Source organism: Aotus nancymaae, unplaced genomic scaffold, assembly GCF_030222135.1.
Source record: "Aotus nancymaae isolate 86718 unplaced genomic scaffold, 86718_ANA_hifiasm-v0.15.2.pri h1tg000002l, whole genome shotgun sequence".
Classification (NCBI taxonomy): domain Eukaryota; kingdom Metazoa; phylum Chordata; class Mammalia; order Primates; family Aotidae; genus Aotus; species Aotus nancymaae.
The window spans coordinates 32748917-32774487 of record NW_026988413.1 but is presented as its reverse complement, the minus strand read 5'-3'; the positions used below and the strand labels follow the sequence as shown (position 1 = coordinate 32774487).

Sequence of the window (25571 nt, the reverse complement as noted above, 5' to 3'; positions counted from 1 at the left end):
TGCAGACCAGAGCTGTTCCTATTGGGCCGTCTTGCCAGCCGCCTTTTTTTTTCAATAGAAACAAAACATAATTTACTTGGTCACATGATAATATATACTATTTGTTATTAAAACCTGGTAATGATCAGGCTGATTGGCACATTCAGTTACAACATCAAGAACATCATTTAACCAGTGGGTGTACCTGAAGTGGAAAACTAGGCTCTTAAATAGAGATATGGAACGTCTATGTAGATCGGGTGTGGTGACTCATCCCTGTAATCCAAGCACTTTGGGAGGCTGAGGCAGGCAAATAACTTGAGGTCAGGAGTTCAAGACCAGCCTGGGCAACATGGTGAAACCCTGTCTCTACAAAAATACAAAAATTAGCTTGGCATGGTGGCACATGCCTGTAGTCCTAGCTACTCGGGAGGCTGAGGTGGGAGAATTGCTTGAGCCCAGGAGGTTGAGGCTATAGTGAGCCGATACTGTGCTACTGCACTCCAACCTGGGTGACAGAATGAGACCCTATCTCAAAAAAGAAAGAAAAAGAAACAGAACAAGAAAAAGAAATGTCTATGTAGCTAATCATGTAATAGCTAAAACAAAAAGTGAAGAAAATTATATACAGACACAATTCAAGCAGCTCTTCCTTTATAAGCCAAAATCTTCTCAGATTGCTTAATTTGGTGGGCTTGAAATCTCATAGTCAAGTTTAATGAAGATTGACAGAAATATTTTAGATAGAAAACATTAGTTGGAATGCCAAAAGGCATTGCAGACTCAGGCATGACCTAATCAAATGTGCAGCAGTCATCACATAGTGGACCTAAGATGTCTATTGAGACATATAGTGGGAATGCCATCTAGGTTAGAAGATCTATCTCATGTGAAAATGTCAACCAGACAGAGGCAAGGGTGCAGAGAGGCATGGGGAAAGGGTAATGTGCAAGATCCTGTCCCATATTTATAAATTAGAATTTAAGTTCTAGTTCATAAATATAATTTTCAAAAGCTGAGACTTCAGTTTATAAGCAGAGAATAGACATCAATACTGTGTTTAGGCATATAAAGTGGTATTACCATTTATTGTTGCACTCCTCCACCAAAAAAGACAGTATTGTGATATGCTGGAAAGGCAAATTAAAACAGTAGAAATAAAAATCGAATAGGCAAAACAATGAAACATTTTCTAGTGTGCTGTTGATGGTAACTGGCTCCAGAGTATAAGATTTTAACCTGCATTCTTTACTGGCTTCTTTTACCTTTCACTGAGACATTTTGTGATGTAAATATACTAGAGTAGTTGGACGTATTTCAAAGAAAGCAATCAGATTTGAGGAAGGAATTAGAAAAGCGTGGGGAAGAATAAAAAGAAATAAAAATAATGCCATAGACATTGAAGAATGAAAAAGATCAGAACTTCGTCTTCATCAAAAAGGTATGGGTGATAAAATAAAATGAAATTGAAGTCTTCAGGAAAATTCAAGGTAAAAAGTTTTCTGAAGCTGGAGAAGTAACAAGCAATCTAGCTTCCTGAGTTATTTAAAATTAGGCTGGATAAATCACCAAAACTAATAAATAGTTAAAGAAATAAGAAAGAACGATCATCTTTTCATGTCCAATTTCTCCACATATTTTATGTTATAACTAGAGTTTTGCCATGTTTACAATCAGAGGAGGCCTGTTACTCTATAGTATATTTTTCCACTTTTATTAAATAATTCACTGGTATTGTGCATTATATTTTGTTGAGAATAATAATATGAATCAGTTTCTTTAAGCTTATCATCAGTGTTCCTACTGAATCCCTCTTAATCCATCAACCACTGTTAGTTTTCCTTTACCATAGATAATAACAAATCTATAATTAGCTTTTAATAATCAAATGTCAGAATAGATCCTTAACTTAAAGCTCTGGCTGATAGTGTTTCTTTCAATAAAATAAATCATTCTTATTTCATGAAAAGGGATGTTTTTGTCAGATTGCAGATAAGCATATACTTTCTCAAATAAAATTATAAAAATGATCTTCATAACAAAATCCAAGTGAGATGTAACTTTCTTTAGGAAAAGTTGATTCCTTATATGGTAGCCATAATCGATTTGCATTTTCTGTTATGTGTCCAAAGAATTTTGAGATTTTAAAATCAGATGAATGGTTTTGAATTAGCTGTTACAGCAACATAGTACAAAATCCCAACAGAACTTCCTTCTCAAATAAATTTTGCCCCTGCCCACTTCTCTCACTTAGCCACCCTGTTCTCCTCCCTGGAAGCAAGCAATGTAACCCTTTCTTGAGTATCCCTCCTGATACGGTTTGGCTGTGTATCTCCACCCAAATCTCATCTCAAATTATTATCCCACATGTTGAGGGAGGGACCTGTAATCCCCATGTGTGGAAAGAGGGAAGTGATTGGATTATGTGAGCTTTTCCCCCCATGCTGTTCTCCTTGTAGTGTGTGCGTTCTCGCAAGATCTAATGGTTTTATGTGTTTGGAAGTGCCTCCTTCATAGCACTTCTTTTCCTGCCACTTTGTGAAGAAGACACTTGCTTCCCCTTTGCCTTCTGCCGTGATTGTAAGTTTCCTGAGGCTTCCCCTGCCGTGAGTCAATTAAACCTGTTTCCTCTATAAATTACCCAATCTTAGGTATTTCTTTATAGCAGTGTGAGAACAGACTAATACACCTCCAGAGATATTCCTCAATACACAAATTATTATATTGTGTACATTTGTAATTCGTGTGTGTATGTATATACATATATATTCCTTTATTTGAAAAATGGCAACAATCTATACACTATTAAAATTTGTAGCATATGTACAGATACACATGTAAAACAAATATGTATTTTAAAGAATATTTTAATATCTGGTGACTGTCCATATCAACATGTAGAAGAAACCTTATTCTTTGTTATAGGTACATAGCATTCAATTGTACACAAGGCCATGCCTTATGTGGCCTTTACCTTATGGTAGACATTTATTTTGTCATTCTAATTGTAAGAATTAGGAAGACATTAATTTTGTCTTCCTAATTATAGGAAATGGTACAATAAATTACATAGAAGCAGAATTTCTTGGTGAAAGTTTTTACTCATTGATAATTCAGATAGAAATTTCCAGTTTTCTGTTTCTACTAGGAATGTACTCTTTCTTCATTGCAAACAGGTTGGAGTCAATCCCTGCACATTTCACCTTGCTCAAATTTCTTATCCTGCTTAAATATATATGCTTGTACAGAGAGACAATGGGTTGCCATTTGCAAAGTCAGGGGAACTTTAGTTTCCAAGCTACTCCTGTCAGGACTGAGGCAAAATTTGAAATGAAGCCATGTTTACCGGACACAGGACAATGTGATTTGGCTTCAGCTTTTGGCCTCTCAGATATTTGCCTCTCCTCTCCAGCTCTGTACCCTAACATTCAGAGCTAGGATCTGGGGAACTGGGTTCTCTCCTGTTTAAATACCATTCTGGTCCTCAGGCCTGAGGTTGGGGCCTCAGTTCTCCATCCCTAGTTTCTGGTTTCTGTCTGATAACGCTAACCCTGATATCCCAGCACTCTTAATCAATGGCTTGAGTCATTTTTAGGGGGAGGGAAGTGTTTTAATCTTGACTATGGACATTGGAAAGACTTGAGTAACATTTCACAGATCACTGGATGGCTTTGTAGTTCAGCAACTTTAATTAAAAACCTGAAGACATAAATCAACTTAATGTTATCTTAAGGAACTTAGTTAAAAACAGGTCGACAGAGGGAACATTTTATTCAAAATGTGATCCTAAGACTTTGTGTGCTTTTCCAAGAAATCTGTTGATCTTGGCTGTAAGAAATTTCAAGTCCTAAAAGAGAAGTAATACTTTTAGACAAAGACTAAGTGTGTACTTTTATACAAAGACAATTGTAATCTCTTTCAGGTTGCATTTTTTTAAAATGGCAACATTTGCTTGCTGCATAAACAACGAGATCTTTCAGATTGAATAATACAGTGAATTTTCCATTAGCAAAAGTGATGCTAAAACAGTCATTTTCACATATTTACAAAACTTAAGCTTATATTTAAGAAGACTGGAAAGGAAACAATTTTATACAATCAAGATAGTGTAATTCTAAAATTTGTTCAGATGGAGGGACGCTAGTGTTCTTTGAGAATAACATAGAGTTGTCATAAAATTCAGTATTTAATGATGAATTATGGGCCTTAAAGAAGTACTGTTATAAAGCAGATTATATTGTAAACCCATAGGCAACAAATTTTTAAGAAAAATGTATGCAAAATACTTACTTGAGAAATTTCTAACATGAAAGTATTTTGTTTTTTCTGCTGGAACACTTAAGAGCCAGCTTGCAGATCATTGATGTTTCAAAAAAGAAAAAGTTCATCAGAGAAAAAAATAGATGCCTATTATTGGCCGTTTCTCTAATAAGCTTTTATTAGAAAATAGGTTAGCAATTAGTTCTGCAAAACTGAGCACATAGCTTTGAACTTGATGGTTCTGCTCTGTCTCCCAGGCTGATAAACGTATTTGAGTATATGTATCTTTCATCATTGGCAACAAAATATCACGTTGGTCAGTACTTTCCTTAAGGGATTGGAAATAAAACAGTGCATTTATTAAATTTCTTAGGGACCATGACCTTCAGGACATCCCTTTAAACTTATGATTTTAGGAGCAGACACTTGACATCTTAAAGTTTTTTAAAACAGAACCCCAGTATCATGGAAAAAAGAAATAGAAGACTTGTATTTTTGGAAAATCAATTTGTCTCACTAATACATGAATATTAAGAAGGAAGTTTATGCTTCGAAAAACTTTTCCAGAACATTCACTCTGATCATAAAGATCAGTCCGGATCACCATGATGTGGTGCACTGGGTGTTTGAGAGCAGACATTTAGTGTTGCCATCAAAATGAAAACAAATCACTGAGATTAATTTACTGATTTATAATATCCTTTTCCTTTGTGGTGATTATTTAAAATATTATATGGTGTTGTAAATAACTGGTTTGAGCTCCTCTAATTTCTGTCTTAGATTATTGCAAGAGCTTCTTACAGTCTTTCTGCTTCTCTCTTGTGTCTTTTCCCCTTCAGGCTTGCCTCAATACAGCAGCCAGAGGAATCCAGTTAAGCCCAAGGCAGATAATGTCATTCTTCTTTCAAAGCCCTCCACATCGTTCCCATTTCATTTAGAGTGAAAGCCTGAATACCTATAAGCCTCCACAAGACCCTCACTCTTCCCTCTCTGGCTCCTTTTACCTAGTCGCTGACCTCTTCAAAGGTCTTCAGAGACAGCAGGCATGCTCTGCCACAGGGCCTTTGCACCTGCTTTCCCTCACACTTCCCCAGACATCCTCCTCTTATCCTTGGGATCAGTGAGGCTTTCCTATCTGGAAACAAATCCCTGCCTTATTTATTTTTCTTGTTATCATCACTATGCAAAATACTGAGTATTTTATTTCATCTTGTTTAGTATCTGCCTCCCCTACAAAAATTTAAACTGTGAGGGCAGAGGCTTTTGTTTGTTTTGTTCACTATTAAATTGTTAGTACTTAGGTGGGAGCCTGGTACACAAAAGATGCTCAAGAAAAATTTTCTGAATTCTTATACGAATGGATACTAAGTGCCTCTGCCTTCAAACAGAGATCAGTGCCCAGATACCACCAGGAGCACATTTGCAGTTAAATTAGTTGGCTTTATTACTTATTGTGGGAAGGGAAGGTACACACCATGGGAAGCCATGGGGTGTCTCAGTAAGAGGGTGTTAGGAGGAACTTATCATATGATTTGGGTTTTGACTGGGTGATTTTGGGGAGAGTCTAAGAAAGCAAAGATTTGCTCTGAATTAGATGTTGTCAGAAAGCAGAGGCGTTTCTGTGATTGGGTAAAGAATAGCAGTCATTCATTCAGCAAGAGAGAGAGGGATGTTTGGTATTCTGTGGGTTGCACAGTGACCTTCTTTTCTGATCTTCGACAAAATTTAAGTGGCCTTGCTTTGTCTCATTTTATTGTGGTCTGAGAGTAAACTTGTCCAGACTGGTATTCTGTGACATTGTTTAAGAGAAGCATTTTGCAGCCTAGCTCTGAGTACTACCGGTTTCTGAATGCCAGGGGTTGCTCTCTTTTTTTTCCTTTTAATTTATCAAAAGCAAGTAAGCTTCCTTGGGGAAGGAGTGAGAGGGGAGATAGGAATAAGTAGGGGATAGGGGATAGAGGGCTTTTTTGCAGACTCTCGTAGCTGCGCGTGGTGCTCCTGTCTCCCCCACAAGAACACCCCTCCTACCACCTTCTTCGGTGTCTCCTTCACTGTCAGGAAGAAGGGGCAATGATAAGGTGAGGTCCTCGAGTTGACTTGAAATAGGCCCTGTCTGTCCGCTGCTTTTCTCACATTTGTCTCTAGTCAAAAAGACTAGGACTGTGCAGCCAAAGTGAACGTAATAGCAGCTGAACCTTCCTCGCTTCCTTCCACCGGGGGAGGAGTCAGGAGAAAGCTACTTCCCTTTACCTATGGCTTTAATGAGTACGTCATTTTGTTGAAAATCATTTGTGTAGGGGCCTTTAAAATGTCTTCAGAGAAGTTTCCTTGTTGAAGAAACGGAACTGATCCTTCATATATGTTCCCAGAATAGACCTTCTAAGAAGAGAAAACTGGACAATAAAATGTAACGGACAAGCCCAGGTTAAATTCCTCACTCACATCTACCTCCAATATCTTGCTAACTCTTTCTAAACATTCTGTCATTTATAGGTTTGTTTACAGGAGCACATTTTCCAAGGCAGATTATGGAAGTGGGAAGGGAGAAAGAACAGGAAGGTTGCTATCACTCGTGACGCATGGTTAACTGTGGATAACTGCACAGGCTGCGATGCTACAGGAGCTAGTCAAGATAAGGCAGAGCTCAGGGTGGGGATTTTGATGGCGTAGGTGGGGTGAAGGAATGGGGTCTAGGGGAGCTCTGAAGCAAAGGGTGCTTTTGGAAGGGCAGGCTTGGGGAGATTCCTTAGTGAAGGAAGAACGGGAGAAACAGAGAGAGATTGCATGGTGGGACACGGAAGGAAAAACCGTGTCTACGAGGGATCACGTGAGGGGATCTTCTCCCAGCAAGCCACATTTAACTACGAGGGCACACCAGCACCCTTACCTGGCTGCATAGGAAGCAGAAACCCGACATACAGCAAGCAGAAGACACGGGCACAGGATTTTACTTATTTATTTTGCCTGTTTTGGTTGTGCACCCACACATTTTTGTCAGGAGCTAATCCGCCATCTGCCATGTAAGGTGCACCTCCAGTTCACCAGAATAAATAGAATAATAACATTCCAGGATAGGAGAAGAGAATCACTTGGTAACTTTGTAATAAATGAACCAAGGTATTCATTTATGGTGGTGATGAGGGAGCGGACCAAAGCGGAAACAATAGTCAGTGGAAAACTATGTTTTGGATGAAACCAAAACAGGAAGTGTCTGGCAGAGTAGATTTTTCTTTTTTTGATATACAAATACAGTCCTTTCCAATAGAACTGAATTTTAAATTTAAAGAAATGCTTCTTCCCCTATCTATTAATAAATGCATATGCAAATCTATTTTTCTTACCTGGAGGCAAAAAATATAATAAAAAATCAAAGAGAAGGGGAAGTTTCGAGTACCACAATTTTTCTTACTCATAAAATTAGATTCCCTTGAAAATACTATTTTTTTCTACTTTTTTTCAAACCACAATTTAGAGCTGCAATATGATGTATTTCATGCTACTAAGTGGGGTAATCTTAGCTTTGTGCATGGAAGAGTATTTATTCAATGAATGAAAATATCTACCTCTATAGCTCTAAAAAACTGGTGTTCTGGCCGGGTGCAGTGGCTCACACCTCTAATCCCAGCACTTTGGGAGGCCGAGACGGTTAGATCACCTGAGGTCAGGAGTTTGAGACCAGCTTGACCAACGTGGTGAAACCACGTCGCTACTAAAAATACAAAAAAATTAGCTGGGCGTGGTGGCGCATGCCTGTAATTCCAGCTGCTGGGGAGGCTGAGGTAGGAGAATTGCTTGAACCTGGGAAGTGGAGGTTGCAGTGAGCTGAGATCACACCATTGCACTCCAGCCTGGGCAACAAGAGTGAAGCTAAATCTTAAAACAAAAAACAAAACTGATGTTTTGTGTTTATCCATTTACTTAAGACTTCTTAAATGTCTTTGGAGGAAGTTTTGGGAATTACTTAAAATTTTTGTTTACAGCAGTGTCTGAAGCCTGAGAAATGCTATGAGGTTTGGCTGGTGACACCTGGTGGTTAAACATGATAATTACATACAACACGTAGCACAGGCTTTATTGGAGGAAATAGAAGCCACAGAGGTTCCTTGAATTGGTCCATTCTCACGCTGCTAATAAAAACATACCCGAGACTGAGTAATTTATAAAGAAAAAGAGAGTTAATGAACTCACAGTTCCACATGGTTGGGGAGTTCTCTCAATGATGGCAAAAGGCGAAGGAGGAGCAAAGACATGTTGGCTTACATGGCCACAGGCAAGAGAGCATGCACAGGGGAACTACCCTTTATAAAACCATTAGATCTCATGAGACTTACTCGTCATCACAAGAACAGCATGGGAAAACCCGTCCACATGATTAATTACCTCCCACCATGTCCTTCCCATGACAGGGAGATTATGGGAGCTACAATTCAAGAGGAGATTTGGGTGGGGACACAGACAAACCGTATCACTTCTCTATCAATCAGTGTTCCTGCTTGTAAGTAACCAAAACAAACCTTGCTTCCAGGAGCAGAAAGGCGGTGTCCCATAAGGATAATATCTCCACTTAACAGTAACCTTATGAGCATTAGGTTCTGGATGCCCCAGCTTGCTGCTCCTTGACACTGGAATTTCTGTCACCACTGACAATGTTATCTCAGCCTCTTTGAATATCAGTATCCCAATTCAAAGTCTAGATTAGGATGAATCTAATTGGACTGACCACAGTCATAGACCAGAACCACACCTTCAAGGAAGGCTGGGACATTTTGGCTTATTTAATGAAATATGGACTTTGCCTTCCAAGATACATGTGGTGCAGAATTAACTACAGAGGAAAGGGATCTGCATCCTGAGCACACAGCCAAAGGACAAATGTCCACTGGACACCTTACTCTCACTAGGCTTCAGGCATAACCACAATCCATTTTCATCTTAATAACCCAGAAGACTGAAAATGTTTTATGCCATCAAACTCTTTGATGAGCTTTTTCAAAAATAATTTTGTAGTAGTTTTACAAAGAGATGACTAAAAAACGACTTGCCAAAGTAGTCACTATCCTCTTCCATCTCCTACTATCTAAACACCCACCTATCTTCTCTTTCAACTCCAGTCTCTTCCCTGAGACATTCTGTTACACCAAGGGTTTGGTCTAGGTCCTGCTGTCTGCTGCACAGAAAGCCAATCACTGAGACAAGGAGTATTGCAGAGGAAGAAGGTCATATTTGGGTGCTGCAGCCAAGGAGAATGAAGGATCAGTCTCAAATCCATCTCCCCAAGAATTAAAATTTGGGGTTTATACAGTAGGGAAGAAATGTAACTAATGTGTGGGAAAACAGGAATGAAAGAGGGGTAAGAAAGAGGAGTTGAGGTCAACAGGCAGGTGGTCAGTTAGGCAGTCATGACAAGTGAGGCATCTGGTGTCTCATTGTCTAAATGTGATGATCTGGTAAGTTTCATTTCCTTGAAACTTTCTGGGAAGCTCAATGGTTGGTTCCTCGAGAAAGGAACCCAGATAAGACAAATGTAACTTTCTTAAATTTTATACTGGGAGAGTCAATTGCTAAGTTTATTCAAAAGAAACCCAAAACATCTATTCTTTGGGACAGTTGGGCTGGTTTTAATTTCTTGCCACTCATTCATGTTCCTTTCCATTCCTACCTACTGCTTACTCCCAGAAGAAGTAATTGCTCCAATAAATTTTCATGTAGTACTTGTTATGCGTTTTTATTATTTAAATTTTATATCACCTTGCAGTCCATATAATGTGACATCAGGCAAGCCTCTTCATCTCTCTAAGCCTCAGTTTCCCCATTGGTAAAATGGAAACATAATTATAAGCCTTAGACAGTTATTACCTTTTTTTAAAAAAATAAATATTTACAAAGCACTTACGCACAATGCCTAGGATTTGATGAGTTTTCCAAAATGATAGTGAATATTATTTCACATCTTTATTTGATCATGAACTCCTCAAAGGCAAGGACCACATCTTATTCATTTTGTTTTCTGGATGTAGGGTCTGGTGCTCCATGAATGTTTGTTGAATTGCATTTCCTGCTCTGAATAGAAGCTAGGTTCTATATCTACATTTGCTTCTACATCTCAATTTATTTATAGGTCTCTTTAAGACCTTTAAGTGATACACTTTAAAAATAGATAATATGTTAATAATAATAATATCGATTTATTATTTGCATCTTTTTCCTCAAAACTATTACTAACAGAAAATTAAATCTCTCCACAGGTCTTCTAGAGTGCATTAGAGCAGAAGATAACATAAGATTTCTGTCTTACCATGAAAGTATTAGCTGACGGACAATTAAGGCTTTGTGTTGTTCAACCAGTACATCTCACTTCATGGCTCCTTATATTTTTTATTCTAAAGTCTATCTCTTGTCTAAAACCTGCTCGACTTCCAATTTATCAAAGGAAACCTTTTATAGCTGCTTGGAATGCTCCAACAGATCAGTGTTTGATAAAATATAATTTAAGACTAAATTTGAAAATGTTTCAGGTGATTGGAAGTCCACTGGCCAAGGCCAGGGGGCAAAATGTCACTATATTTTATGTCAACAGATTGGGATACTATCCATGGTATACATCACAAGGGGTCCCCGTTAATGGGGGTCTCCCGCAGAACATAAGTTTACAAGTACATCTGGAAAAAGTTGACCAAGATATTAATTATTACATCCCTGCTGAAGATTTCAGTGGTCTTGCTGTTATAGATTGGGAATACTGGCGACCACAGTGGGCCCGGAACTGGAATGCAAAAGACGTCTACAGACAGAAGTCAAGAAAGCTTATTTCCGACATGGGAAAGAATGTATCAGCTACTGATATTGAATATTTAGCTAAAGTGACCTTTGAAGAAAGTGCAAAAGCTTTCATGAAAGAAACCATCAAACTGGGAATTAAGAGCCGACCCAAAGGCCTTTGGGGTTATTATTTATATCCTGATTGCCACAATTATAACGTTTATGCCCCAAACTATACTGGATCGTGCCCAGAAGAGGAAATCTTGAGGAACAATGAGCTCTCTTGGCTCTGGAACAGCAGTGCTGCTTTATATCCTTCTATCGGTATCAGAAAATCCCTTGGAGACAGTGAAAACATTTTGCGCTTCTCCCAATTTCGGGTGCATGAATCCATGAGGATCTCCACCATGACATCTTATGATTATGCTCTGCCTGTATTTGTCTACACAAGGCTAGGGTACAGAGATGAGCCTTTATTTTTTCTTTCTAAGGTAAGAAGCTTCTTGTCCAATGGTGGGGGATTTCCTCCTTATCTCTAAAAGGACAGTTCTTTGTTAATTGTGTTCTTCGAAGAATTGATTTCAATTAATGGTCTGTTGTATAGGAGCATAATTCTTCCTTGACTAGCCATGCATTTAGACTCTTCATTTATGCAAACTGAATTTTGATTATCTTATTTATTAATATTCTTTTAAGGAATGAAGTAAGGTGAGAAAGGGTGAAAGTAGATAGCAGCGACTAGTACATTTCCTACACACCAACTCTAACTGTACTCACTTACGATTGGCCATTTTGGATGGTTATTGAAATGACTGGCAGTGAGCGGGTTAGAAAATCAAAAGGGATATTTTGAAATGGAGCGTTTGCTCATCCACGTGGAAGCAGAATTGAAGATATTTCTGATTCTGGCTTCACCATCTCAAAACCCAAGAGATTAAAAAAATAAATTTTTTCTTTTTAACAAATAATACCAGCTTTGATACAAGATATAAGGGAAGTACAACAATCTGAATATACTTAACACTACTGAACTAAAATGGTACGTTTTATGTTATATGCTTTTTGCCACAATTTAAAAAAATTTAAAGTTTTAAAAGGGTATGAGAGAGGTGGTGAACCTTCTGAAAGTAGGTGAGTCTATAGATTTAGCCATCTGGGTTATTCTTGCCTCTCTGACTACAACTAATGAAAAGGGATGGTAAGAGTGATGTGAGTTTCTAAATTCAACACTGCACCAGTAGATAGTTTTGAAACCCAGGTTCACACTTACAGGTAAGTTTTATTCTGTCTGTTTATTTTTAATCAAGCCACATATTCTCCCAAACACCTCATACAAATCCTGAAGGTAACTATTAAAATAAGTGAACTTTCGCCCAGAGTTTTCCCTCTCATCTTCTCTCTTTGCTAGTCTAGCCACTTAAATGAAAAATTCTAGGGAAAGTAGTGGGTATTCCAATCTTTGTTTTCTGTTTTTCAAGACAGAGTTTTTTGTTCTTGTCACCCAGGCTGGAGTGCAATGATGTAATCTCAGCTCACTGCAACCTCTGCCTCTAGGGTTCAAGTGATTCTCCTGCCTCAGCCTCCCAAGTAGCTGGGATTACAGGCAGCCACCACCATGCTTAACTAAATTTTTGTACTTTTAGTGAGATAGGGTTTCACCATGTTGGACAGGCTGGTCTTGGACTCCTGACTTCAGGTGATTCACCCGCCTCGGCCTCCCAAAGTGCTGGTATTACAGGTGTGAGCCCTCATGCCCAGCCTAATCTTTGGATTGATAATTTTATGTAATCTTTCTACATTGAGAAGACTTGGGACTTGTGGGGGCCTTCACATGTGTGAGACAGTGATGTTTTAAGGTATTGCTGGATACTAGTGACTTAATACTAATTGTTAATATTAATATTATTTTAATGGAGACATTTTTCCTTTCCCCACCATTACAAATTTCAACGCACCAATATCTGTTAAAATAAAGACGTTCTGAGTTCTAGGCATCCTAAAGAGGAGACATAGAAAACACCCAGGTGAGGGCTCTAAAGTGACCAGGTATCTTTGGAACATAAATGGAGTGTATTTTTCAGAGGGAGAAATGATGCATATGTATAAAATCTGGTAAATGCCATACCTCTGACATCATTCATGAGGTGAGGGAGGAAGGAAAAAATGTCTTTACTGTGAACTGCTATTCATACCACCCAGAAAAATCAGTGATAAATAATTGAATGAATAATAGAAAGTCACTACTGTCTGGAAGGTTTTAAAAAGTTACCTAAGTATTCACAAAATAATCTTGACTCTGGAATTGAGTAGAAATTTAAATACCAGCTTTTTAAATAAAACGTCTTTTCTATATTTGACTAAACCGATTCTTTAGTGATAATAAATTGACTTTTGGAAGAAACAGTAAACCATGAGGGAGAAAATGTTCATTTCAAAGATGAATTTAGATTACTGGGACATTCTGCACATTCTGTGAACCTGGGATAAGCTTCTTTTTCTAGTAGCTATAGCCTCGGAAATGCTCTCTTTCCTCTCTGGAAAAAGGAGCAACAATTTGGGTTTCATCTCATTCTGCTCTCTCTTTTTCTGAGTGACAAGCTATTTCCAAGTATTTTAAACTATAAGTGTATCCACCATTGTACCCTATTGACTTTAAATACTGGCCTATAAATTTTTTTATATTTATTTATTTTTTAGATGGAGTTTCCCCCTGTCACCCAGGCTGGAGTGCAGTGGCGCAATCTCAGCTCACTGTAGCCTCTGTCTCCTGGGTTAAAGCAGTTCTCCTGCCTCAGCTTCCCGAGTAGCTGGGATTACATGCATGTGCTGCCATGCCGGGCTAAGTTTTGTATTTTTAGTAGAGATGGGGTTTCACCTTGTTGGCCAGGTTGGTCTTGAACTCCTGGCCTCAAGTGATCTACCCACCTCTGCCTCTCAAAGTGCTGGAATTACAGGCGTGAGCCACTGTGCACTGCCCTGCCCATAAATTATTAAAAACCTAATACTCATTTGTACCAAACTCTAAGTCACCGTTAATGGCTTCCATTTCTGATTTTCCCAATAATATCTGAATTTTAGAATGCACACACACATACAGTTAAGATTACAAAAAAGATTCACTGGTAAGTAGCAAATCTCTTAACCTCCCTGGACTTAGTGTCTTAGTGTCTTCATGTACAAAATGGGACAATATTATCTGTCCTACTCACCTAGCAGAAGTATTATGAAAATCAAATGAGACAACGCATACGAAAGTGTGAAGCTCTACAGAAACTTACGGGGTATGGCTATTACTTTTTTAACAGCCATCAACATCTTAAACTTAAACATGAGATTTTTAAGAATGGAATCTCAGGCAGTAGCTATAGCTTGGGGAATATAAAGGCAGTCAAACCTCATTTCACACAGAAGATTGCTTATATTATTTACACACGAATGCAACCTAGATATAACCTGATGATCTGTTTTTAAAACATTTATTATTATTAGTTTTCCATTTTTATACATTTAGGGGGTACAAGCGCAGTTTTGTTACGTGGATATATTGAGTAGTGGTGAAGTCTGGGCATCTAGTGTACCCAAGCACCCGAAAAGTGTACATTTTACCCAGCAGAGCATTACTTATCCCTCACCCCCCTCCCACCCTTGCACCTTTTGGAGTCTCCAGTGTCTATTATTGCACTCTGCATGTCTGTAGTTACCCATCGTTTAGCTCCTACTTCTCAGTAAACACGTGATATTTGACTTTCTGTTTCTGAGTGATTTCACTTAAGATAATGGCCTCCTGTTCCATCTGTGAGCTGTGCTTTTAAAAATTAACAAAAGGAGTTTCCTTGCCTGTAGATTTAAAGATGTTTGTCCCTGTCATTAATTCGTGCTGTCTCTGGTAAGGCACAAAGGCAGCTCATTAGTAATGCTCCAGCTCCCCACAGTGGGCACCTTGCTCACATGCACTCTGGTAAATGTCAGGGACTGACACTCAAGTGTGGAGTGAATCCCTTGAGTAGCCCTATCCTCTGCTAATGAAACCCTGATTCAGGTCCAAGGATCATGTGTAGATGCAAAGCACCCTGCGCCACACTGGGACCTGGGAGACTCATTTTCAGTACATCTACTTTGTTCCTTTCTTTCTCCTTCATGTGACATCACCCCCATGCCCAAGCTTTCAGCTGGTCCCAATCTGCTCCCAGGGGCACTTTATCTGTGACTTCCCTTGCTGGGTAGTGCCCTTGCTTTTCTGATCCCCAAAACATAACTGCTTTGTGGTTCATTCAGTACTCTGCTCTCTGTGAGGTGACAGTGAACTGATTTGGTGAGAAACTAATTTGAAAACTAATTTGGAAGAAACTGACAGCAACGTCAGAAGGTGTGTGTGGCTTTTACCACAAATATCTGCCACTCACATACTTACTATAGATCAATAACCCATAGATATAAAATGTAAATGTTATGACCTTATCCTCCTTTGATGACAATGGAGAGCTTGGGGATTTCTGCTCTGATCACACCATGTGACTACCATGGCACTGTTTCCAGAGAAGTTTCAAAGTGAGGGGAGTGAGGAGTTCTGCTCCCTTATCTCTTTGCCCAAAGAGGAAGCGGACACAGACTCCGCAGTCTGCAGTCTGGGTACTGTGGGGTGGCTCCTCCTCTGGGCCCTGTTCGTCGTACCATTGACAATTTTCAAAATCCTTTCATTGATACTGTCTCACTTGAGCCTCTCAAAACCTCCTTTCCTTCCTGTCATGTCAGCTGCGACTTGTTCAGCACATATTATAATCATAGGGAGTGAAAGTGGATGTTAATCTGAAAGGGAAATTAGTTTAAACCAAAATCTCTTTCCTTTTTGAAAGTCACAAGACAACTGCCCAGAAACAAACAAAAAAAACTTTAAAACCTTTGAGTGTTAGACAATCAAAGTGTCAGATAAAGAGATTTATCTCTCAAGTATTAATATTGTGTCCGATGGCAAAATAGCATTTACAGTTCTGTTTTTATTTTCCACCAAATCATCTAATTACATTTTCTAGCATTTAATTGAGAAATTCATTCTTGGAGTACAAGGTGGATGCTTAGTATCCCAAAGAGTGGGGAAATGTATTATAATTTAATAAAGTGGGAAACCAACTACATACATTCAAATCTTAGTCATAAAACGGCCTAGATCCAAGTTAATCTTTAAACACTAACAAAAAAACCCTTTAATATTATAAAATCAAAATTCCCTCTGCTAAAACCTTACCTTTGTCTGTCTTAATAATATTGCAGAAAATTCCAGTGACTTTATCATGATTGGATTTGTCATAAATAAAGCCCATTAGGTCAGGTACTTAGAAATTAAACACAGATAATTTCAGGGACAAGTATAAAAGCTGGACCAAATCAGAGCCTGCAAACCCTTAACGTTGCTTCTTTGCCTGGCCTTGGAATTGAAATGATATAAACCCATCCAAGTCACTGCAGGGGTGAAGTGTCACGGGGGCATGTTGCAAAATGGAAAACCTGGTTAAGAGGATTGCATTTGGAGAAGGAAAACTTTTGGATTCTGTTTTCAGGGCACATACACATGACCTGGTGTGTGGGTATGTGTGCCAATCTATTTCAATTAAATAATTTCTGACATGTACGGGCTCATTGTCTTCAAAATAATATCTTGCATGGCAAAATATGTTTTTCTTGAGAAATATTTATATGTTTTTGCTTATGATTACAGAGTGCGATTTTTGAGCATTGGTTTATTTGGCATTTGAGTCATTCTAAGAAAGCAGAAAATAGGTCTCTATGGAGTATATGAGCTCAGTACCAGCCCCGTTACACTGAACTCAGACTCTAATCCTAATCCCTAGTGGGCTGTTTTACATTCAAATTGATAATGAACTCTACTCTCTTCAATCTAGCAAGATCTAGTCAGCACCATAGGAGAAAGTGCCGCCTTGGGAGCTGCAGGCATTGTTATTTGGGGAGACATGAATTTAACTTCATCCAAGGTAAGTCAGTACCTTGAAGGTGTATTAAATTTTTCTGTTGTTGTTGTACTTGAGGTTCTGGGGAACATGTGCAGATCATGCAGGATTGTTGCATAGGTACATACATGGTAAGGTGGTTTATTTCTCTGTTTTCTTGGAGAGCTTACTCTATCTAATAAAGCTCTCATGACCCCCATAGCAAACCAGCTTTAGAATAAATATGCCGAATCAGTGTCTGATACATAGAAAAGGCTAAACAATATTGTTAACTTTTATAAAGATAGTAATCATAACACCGACATTTGATGAATATTTATGATGTGCTAAGGTTGCGCTAAGATTTTTTGAGTCGGATTTGCTCACTTACTGGTCATATGAGGTAGTGACTGTCATCCTCATTTACAGAAGGTGAAACTAGAGAGGAAACCTAACTAGGTTAACAGCTATTTAAGATAGTTAGTGGTGGAGCTGGCATTAGCCACAGTTTGATGATGGACCCCTTGCATTTAACAACTATAGCAAATGTGTTATATACTATTCTGAGAGGTAGAAATAGGTGGTAACTTTTAATTCTCCACATTGAAGTTATTTTTTGTCTATAGAGAAATCAGCTGAAAATTAACAGCATTTATAATAAGATTTATGGCCGGGTGCAGTGGCTCACACCTGTAATCCCCGCACTTTGGGAGGTGGGATCATTTGAGGCCTCCAGGCCTTCGAGACCAGCCTTACTTGCTGAAAGCCAATCTCTAGCAAAAACATAAAAATTAGCTGGATGTGATGGCACATGCCTATAATCCTAGCTACTTAGGAGGCTGAGGCAGGAGAATGGCTTGAAGCTGGGAGGCAGAGGTTGCAGTGAGCTGAGATCGTGCCATTGCACTTCAGCCTGTTTGACAGAGTAAGACTCAGTCTCAAAAAAAAAAAAAAAAAAAAAAATGTATATGCCTCTTATTTTTTACTCCAGGAAAGATTCCTAGTTTTCCCCAATCCCCATTAATCATAATCTCTTCCGCATTTCCAGATGCTGTTTGTTTATATTTCTATAGTGTAACGCATTTTACCTTAAATACGCTTGACACTTCTTGTTAAATTGAATTTTTTGCAAGTCCATGACGATGTGATATTTTCTTAGAATTTCACAGGCTCAATTTGTTGCTACTGAGATAGTGTTCATGAAACTGTTTATGCCTATGCCCAGGTATGAGAAATAGAAAACTGTGAGAATTAATTCCTGACTTTCCAGGTGTGATATTTCCACCCCAGGCCCTAGGTGGCTCATGAGAAGAGCTTCATCAGCTCTAGAATAAATATTCCGAATCAGTACCTGATACATAGAAAAGGAAGGTGGGTGCACAACCCAGATGGCCTCTGTTTAGAAAACATAATAGGAACCACACACACACAAGTTACCTAGTCAGCCATACAGGCTTTCCTGTGTTTGAATTGTATTAGTATGGGACCCAGGGCAGTTGATGGAAATTAACAGGAAAATCCAGAAGGCTATAATACGTGGTAGAATGGTGGAATACGATGAGTTGACAATAAATGATGGACTATGATTCAGGTTCTAACACAACCATGGAAGACCCCACATGCCTGAATGGTAGCCTGAGGGCAGCAGTTTGGCAAGATTCCTAATTTGGGTTTGTTCCTTTTTCTTTTATGCCATTAACTTGAGAGTAAGAAGGAAGGAAAAAAGAATGTAAATTGGAGAAAGGCAAGGTCTCACGTGCTGATTCTGGGGGCCATTTGCAAGTTCAGTTGCTTAGCCTGACTCTAGCGTAGTCTCTATCTCCTGCCCCTCAGACCTCTCCCTTTTCCGTTTTGGGGGCCTTGTTATAGTGCCCGGGAGCCTACAAGTTCAACAACTGGAACCGAGACATTATGTTTTAACCAAGACCAAAGAACTACCTTGTGGCCCTAGAAGCTCTAATTCTGTCAGTACCAGAGAGAAACACTAAAATTGATTTCTTTCTACATTTCTAGGCCAATTGTACAAAGGTGAAGCAGTTTGTCAGTTCTGATTTAGGGAGCTACATAGTCAATGTGACTGGAGCTGCTGAGGTATGCAGCCTTCACCTCTGCAGGAACAATGGGAGGTGCATAAGGAAGATGTGGAACGCACCCAGTTACCTTCACTTGAACCCTGCAAGTTACCACATAGAGGCCTCTGAGGATGGGGAATTTACTGTGAAAGGAAAAGCATCTGAAACAGACCTGGCAGTGATGGCGGATAAGTTTTCCTGTCATTGTTATCAGGGATATGAAGGAGCCGATTGCAGAGAAACGAAGATGGCTGATGGCTGCTCTGGGGTTTCCCCTTCTCCTGGCTCACTAATAACACTGTGTCTGCTGCTTTTAGCAAGTTATCAAAGCGTTCAGTTGTGAGATAATTGAGTTTAATGGGAATTATGTGGCCTCTAGCCAAGTCATTTAAAGAAGGATGTAACTTATGACAATTTTTTTCTCCTATGAATTTTATTGAGAGGTATTATGAGTAGACATTATGTATGTCACAACATAAACAGAAGCATATTATTTTATTTGCCTCCAATTTGGCTAGGAAACTGGATCTGGAGTAAAGTCAATGTATGCTTCCTCCTTACTGGAATATTTTAGTTACATTTAAATTAAAGTTAGTATAATTTAGTTTTTACATGAATGAACATATATAAAAGTATACATTAAATTATTGATTTCAAAGACTGTTTCTTCAAGTTGGCAATTTATTTAAGGACGTATCATCTGATTTAACAGAAGGAGTTCGAGACCAGCCTGGACAAGAAAGCAAGACTGTGCCTTTACTAAAAGCAAAAAATGTTAGCTGGCACCGTGATGTGCCCCTGTAGTCCTAGCTACTCAGAAGGCTAAGGTGTGAAGATTGCTTGAGCCCAGGAGATTGAGGCTGCAGTGAGGCTGGGTAACAGAATGAGACAGTTTCAGAATTTTTTTTTAACTATATAAATATTATTCACTGCTGAGCTAAGCAGTGTACTCTGATATTTCCTCTCTCATTCAAGAACAAAATTTACTGATACTCAAAAGTAAATTACAATTCCCTTTTCAAGGAAAAGGAGACAGTAATTGTGTTTTTCTGTTGTTTTTGTTGAGAATACTGTTTTCTGTCTAATTGCCTTCCTTGGTAAATAATCTTTTTCTATTTCATTTTAATGTGTTATGTCTATTTTTAGAGTTCTATAGTTTTGGTCTAGAGTCTAAGTGGAAGTTTTTTCCTTCTTATCCTGCTTGGCACATAGAGCATTCTCACAGGCAGATCAATGACTTTCATAAATCCCAAAAATTTCTTGGCCACCATCTCATCAAATGTTATCTCTTCCTAATTCTCTTTTAATATCTCTTTCATAATTCCTTATCTTTCTAGGTTGCAGTGAGGGCATTTTTTTTTCAAACTTGTTTTTCACTTTATAATGATCTCTTCGGCCATATCTAATCTAACCTTCTGTGTGACTCACATTAAGTTTTAATTTCAATAACTGTGTTTTCATTTTAAAAGTCAGTGTTTTCAAATCTGTTGCTTACTCGATAGTTTCTTGTGATTAGTCTTTTAATACTTTTTACATAGATATTTAATATTCTGTATTTAATATTATTTCTTAAATATTAGAAAATACTGTATCTGAGTTTTCTTTTCATTTTTTTTTCTGTGACTCAGTCATGGTAGCTTATTTACTCTCATGTTTGGCAATCTTTGATTATGAGTTTATATTTTGTTGATCTTAATCTGTGGGAATTCTAACTGCCAAAATTTGGGTTCCTTTCATTCAGAGATGATTTTTTAAAAATTATAAGAGCTTTATTGAGATATAATTCATATATTATACAATTTATCAACTTAAAACATACAATTCAATGGCTTTTGTATATACATAGAGTTGTGCATCAACAAACACAATACAATTTACATTTTCATCATCCCTTCCCACAAAACCCTGCAGCTGTTAGCAATCACCACCCATTTTTTTCAATCTTTTCCCTCAACGATTCTAAGGAACCCCTAGCCTACTTTCTTGTGTCTATGCATTTGCCTATTCTTGATATTTCATCCAAATAGAATCATGCAATGTATAGTCTTCTGTGACTGACGTCTTCACTGAGCATATTTTCAAATTTTGTTCATCTTGCACTATGTATAGGCACTTCATTTCTTTTTGTTGTGTTATTTTCACTTTTTGACCATTATTGATAATACTGCTACAAACATTTGGGTACAAGTCTTTGTGTAGACATATATTCTTATTCCGTTGAGTATATGCCTAAGTGCAATTGCTAGGTCATGTGGTAACTCTATGTTTAACTGTTTAAGATACTCCAAGACTTTTTTTTTTCAAAGTAGCTTCACTATTTCATAATTCTCATGTGCGAAGTTTTGAATTTCTTTACATTTTCATCAATACTTGTTCTCATATGTTTTATCATAATAACCTTCATAAGTGTGAAGTGGTATCTAATTTGGTTTTGATTTTCATTTCCCCAATACCTAATAAAGTTGATCATCTTTTCATATGCACTATGGGCTGAATTGCATCCCATTAAAATTCATAGATTGACATCCTTACCCATAGTATATTAAAATGTGACTGTATTTGGAGATAAGATCTTTTTTTTTTTTTTTTTTTTTTTTTTTTTCCTGGAGACGGAGTTTCGCTCTTGTTGCCCAGGCTGGAGTGCAATGGCGCGATCTCGGCTCACCGCAACCTCCGCATCCTGGGTTCAGGCAATTCTCCTACCTCAGCCTCCTGAGTAGCTGGGATTACAGGCACGTGCCACCATGCCCAGCTAATTTTTTGTATTTTTAGTTGAGACGGGGTTTCACCTTGTTGACCAGGATGGTCTCGATCTCTTGACCTCGTGATCCACCCGCCTCCGCCTCCCAAAGTGCTGGGATTACAGGCGTGAGCCACCGCGCCCGGCCAAGATCTTTTTTTTAAAGAAGAACTCTGGCTCTGTCGCCAGACTGGAATGCAGCAGCGTGATCTCCATCACTGTGGGACTACAGGTGTGCACCACCACGCCCAGCCAATTTTTGTATTTTTAGTAGAGACGGGGTTTCACCATGTTGACTAGGATGGTTTTGTTCTCTTGACCTCATGATTCGCCTGCCTCAGACTCCCAAAGTGCTGGGATAACAGGCACGAGCCACAACACTCAGCTGAGATAAGGTCTTTAAAGAGGTGGTTAAGGTTAAATTAGGCCATCCAATATGACTGGTGTCTTTATACAAAGAGATGATTAGGACGTAGACCCTCACAGAAGGAAGGCCTTGTGAAGACACAGTGAGAAGATGGCCATCCTACAAGCCAAGGGGTGAGACCCTCAGATAAAACCAATGGCCATCATTTTAGACTTCTAACTCCGAGAACTGGGAGAAAATTTCTGATGCTTAAGCCTCCTAGTCTGTGGTAGTTTATTCTAGTAACCCTAGCAAATTAATACAATATGTTTTTTGGCTATTTGTGTATATTTTCTGTGGAGAAAATTCTATTCATTTTCTTTACCCATTTTTAATTTTTTTTGAATTACTGAGTTGAAAGTATTCTTCATATATTCTAAACAAAAGTCCCTTATCATATACATTATTTGGAAAAAATTGTCTTCCATTCTATGTGTTGCCTTTTCCCTTTCTTGATGGTGTACTTTGGGGCGCAAACGTTTTAAATATTGATGACAAATTCATCAATTTTCTTTATTTTTTTGCTTGTGATTTTAGTGTCTTCTGGAAAGGATTTGTATTTATTTAATCTGAGAGTCATAAGATTCTGCTGATCTGGAGGTACTTTAGTTCTATTTGAGGGCCCCAGACTTAATGAGGATTATGAATTTGAATGGGAAATTGAGAGTGGTCTCAGTTCCCCTCTGACAACATACAGCAGGTCTGAGATAGAGATCTTCTCACGGCAACAGTGACGTTGGTATGTGCCGTTAAGGGATCTTGCCATTAGTATTTATTTGCTATTTGAGCTCATACTCTCTAGTCTAGTTTGAGTCACTTTTTTTTTTCTGGGGCAAGAAGTTTGCAGATTCCTCATATTTCCCATGAACCTAGCATTGCATTAGAAGTATGTTTTATCCAAAATCTTATAGTTTTGTAGTACAAACGTCTTTTGGAATGTCTAGTAATCATACTACCAGGGGCCAAAGTCAGGAGGTGTAATATCTTTTCTACATAGTTAAACTGAACAAATGTTTGTGGAGTTCATTTGTGAATAGTAGTTCACACATACTATTGTATGTGTGTTCAAGACATTATAGTAGGTGCAGTATTCTGAATAAGTCCATGGAATTTTGCAGAAATATAGATTAATTGTAGAAAACACTTTAAATGTAACCATTTTTCAGTTAACATGCCTGATTTCAAATGAAAGCCTTCATTTAAAGGTGCATACAAATGGCTCTTTGACTTTTTGCCAAAGATGAAAGTGTTTTTTGGTTTACAAAAATAGATGAAAAAAAGTTACTCTTCAAACAAATAACTTTGGAAGTTCAATTGCACAGAATATCTTTTGTAATTAAAAAGAAAACAAAACCCAGAAAAGGACACATTTAAAAATTTTCTTGTGACTCAGAATTAAATAGTTCTGACTGCAAGTTAATTAAAATATGTAGATATTTTACTGTGCAAAATTTCTGTTTTGTTTCTAATGTATTTTACTCTTTGAGTGTGTTAGCTCTTAGTCCTCTAGTTCATTGCTTGATATGTCAAGTACACACATGTACAAGATGTTAAACATGGGAGGAAAGACATCCCTTTGATAAACTGATTTCAAATCTTTTGGGTGAATGCCCAAAGTGAGATTGCTGAATCATGTTATAATTCTATTACTAGTTTTTAAAGGAACCTCTGTACAGTTTTCAATAACGACTCTAATAATTTATATTCCAACCAACAGTATACAAGCATTCTCCTTTTTCCACATTCTTGTTAACACATTTAATTCATGTTTTTAGTAATAGTCATTCTGATGGGTGTGAGGTGCTATGTCATTGTGGTTTTAATTTGCATTTTTCTAATCGTGATGCTGGGTATTTTTTTTCATATATTTGTCAGCCATTTCTACGTTTTTTTTTGATAAGTGTTTATTTGTATCCTTTGTCCACTTTAAAATCAGGTTATTTGTTTTCTTGCTATTGTATTTTTTGAGTTCCTTATGTATTTGCAGTAATTAATCCCTTATTGAATATAAGAATGCAAATATTTTCTTCTTATTCATAGATTATCTCTGATATGGTTTGACTGTGTCCCCACCCAAATATCATCTTGAATTGTAGCTCCCATAATTCCCACGTGTTGTGGCAGGGACCCAATGGGAGATAAGTGAATCATGGGAGTGGTTTACTCTATACTGTTCTTGAGGTAGTGAATACGTCTCACAAAATCTGATTATTTTCTAAGGGGAAACCCCTTTCACTTGGCTCTCATTCTCTCTCTTGCCTGCTGCCATGTAAGATGTGCCTTTTGCTTTCTGCCATGATTGTGGGGCCTCCCCTGCCATGTGGAGCTGTGAGTCTATTAAACCTCTTTTTCTTTGTCAATTACCCAGTTTCAGGTATGTCTTTATCAGCAGCATCACAGCACACTAATACAATCTCTTCACACTTAATTGTTTCCTTTGCTGTGCAGAAGCTTTTTCCTTTGATCTATTTTACTTTTGTCTATTTTTGTTTTTATTGCTTGTGCTTTGGGGGTCAAATCCAATATATCACTGCCTAAAGCAATGCCATGTAGTTTCCCTCTCATGTTTTCTTCTAGTAGTTGTAGAGAATTAGGTCTTAGGTTTAAGTCTTTGATCGATTTTGAGTTAATTTTTGTGTATGACATGAGGTGAGGATCCTCTTTTATTCTTCTGCATGTGGACATCTAGTTTTCTCAACATCGTTTAGTGAAGAGATTATTCTGTTGTGTATTTTTGGCACCTTTGTCAAAATCAAATGACCATACATGTGTGAGTTCATTTCTTGGCTCTCTATTTGGTTTTATTGGTCTATTTGGTCATTATGTCTGTTTTTAATACAATTTTATTTCTTCCTTTCATTTTTAGAGGCCTTTACTTCCCTCTTGCCTAATTGCTTTGGCAAGAACTTATACTATGTTGAATAGAAGTGATCAGAGTGAGTGTCTTTGTCTTGTTCCAGATCATAGAGAAAAGGCTTTCAATTTTTCACCAGTGAGTTAGCTGTGGGCTTATTATATATGACCTTTATTGTGTTGAGGTACATTCCTTCTATATCTAGATTGGTGAAAGTTTTTATCATAGAAGGATGTTGATTTTTGTCAAATGCTTTTTCTGCATCTAATGTGATAATCATTTGATTTTGTCTGTCATTGTTAAGATGATCTATAACATTGATCTGTTTATGTTGAATCATCCTGCTTCCCACAGATAAATCCTACTTGATCATGGTGAATAATCCTTTTAATTTAGATTTCTATTATTTTGTTGACAATTTTTGCATCTATGTCCTCAGGGAAATTGGCCTGTAATTTTCTTTTCTTATAATGTCTTTGTCTGACTTTCGTATAAGAGTAATGCCTCATAAAAAGAGTTTGAAAGTATTTCCTTATCTTTGATTTATTGGAAGAGTTTG

At 37.9% G+C, this 25571-nt stretch overlaps 1 protein-coding gene across 1 annotated transcript in view; it reads left to right on the top strand.

Moving 5' to 3' along the window:
* Positions 1-19673, top strand: part of HYAL4 (hyaluronidase 4) — a 50771-nt gene extending 31098 nt beyond the window's left edge. The window contains exons 4-6 of the mRNA XM_021673929.2: positions 10485-11489; positions 16896-16985; positions 18954-19673. Of these exons, the coding sequence (XP_021529604.2) occupies positions 10536-11489; positions 16896-16985; positions 18954-19355 (1446 nt within the window). The 5' untranslated portion in view covers positions 10485-10535 and the 3' untranslated portion in view covers positions 19356-19673. The remainder of the gene's footprint in view (positions 1-10484; positions 11490-16895; positions 16986-18953) is intronic.
* The last annotated feature ends 5898 nt before the right edge of the window (positions 19674-25571 follow it).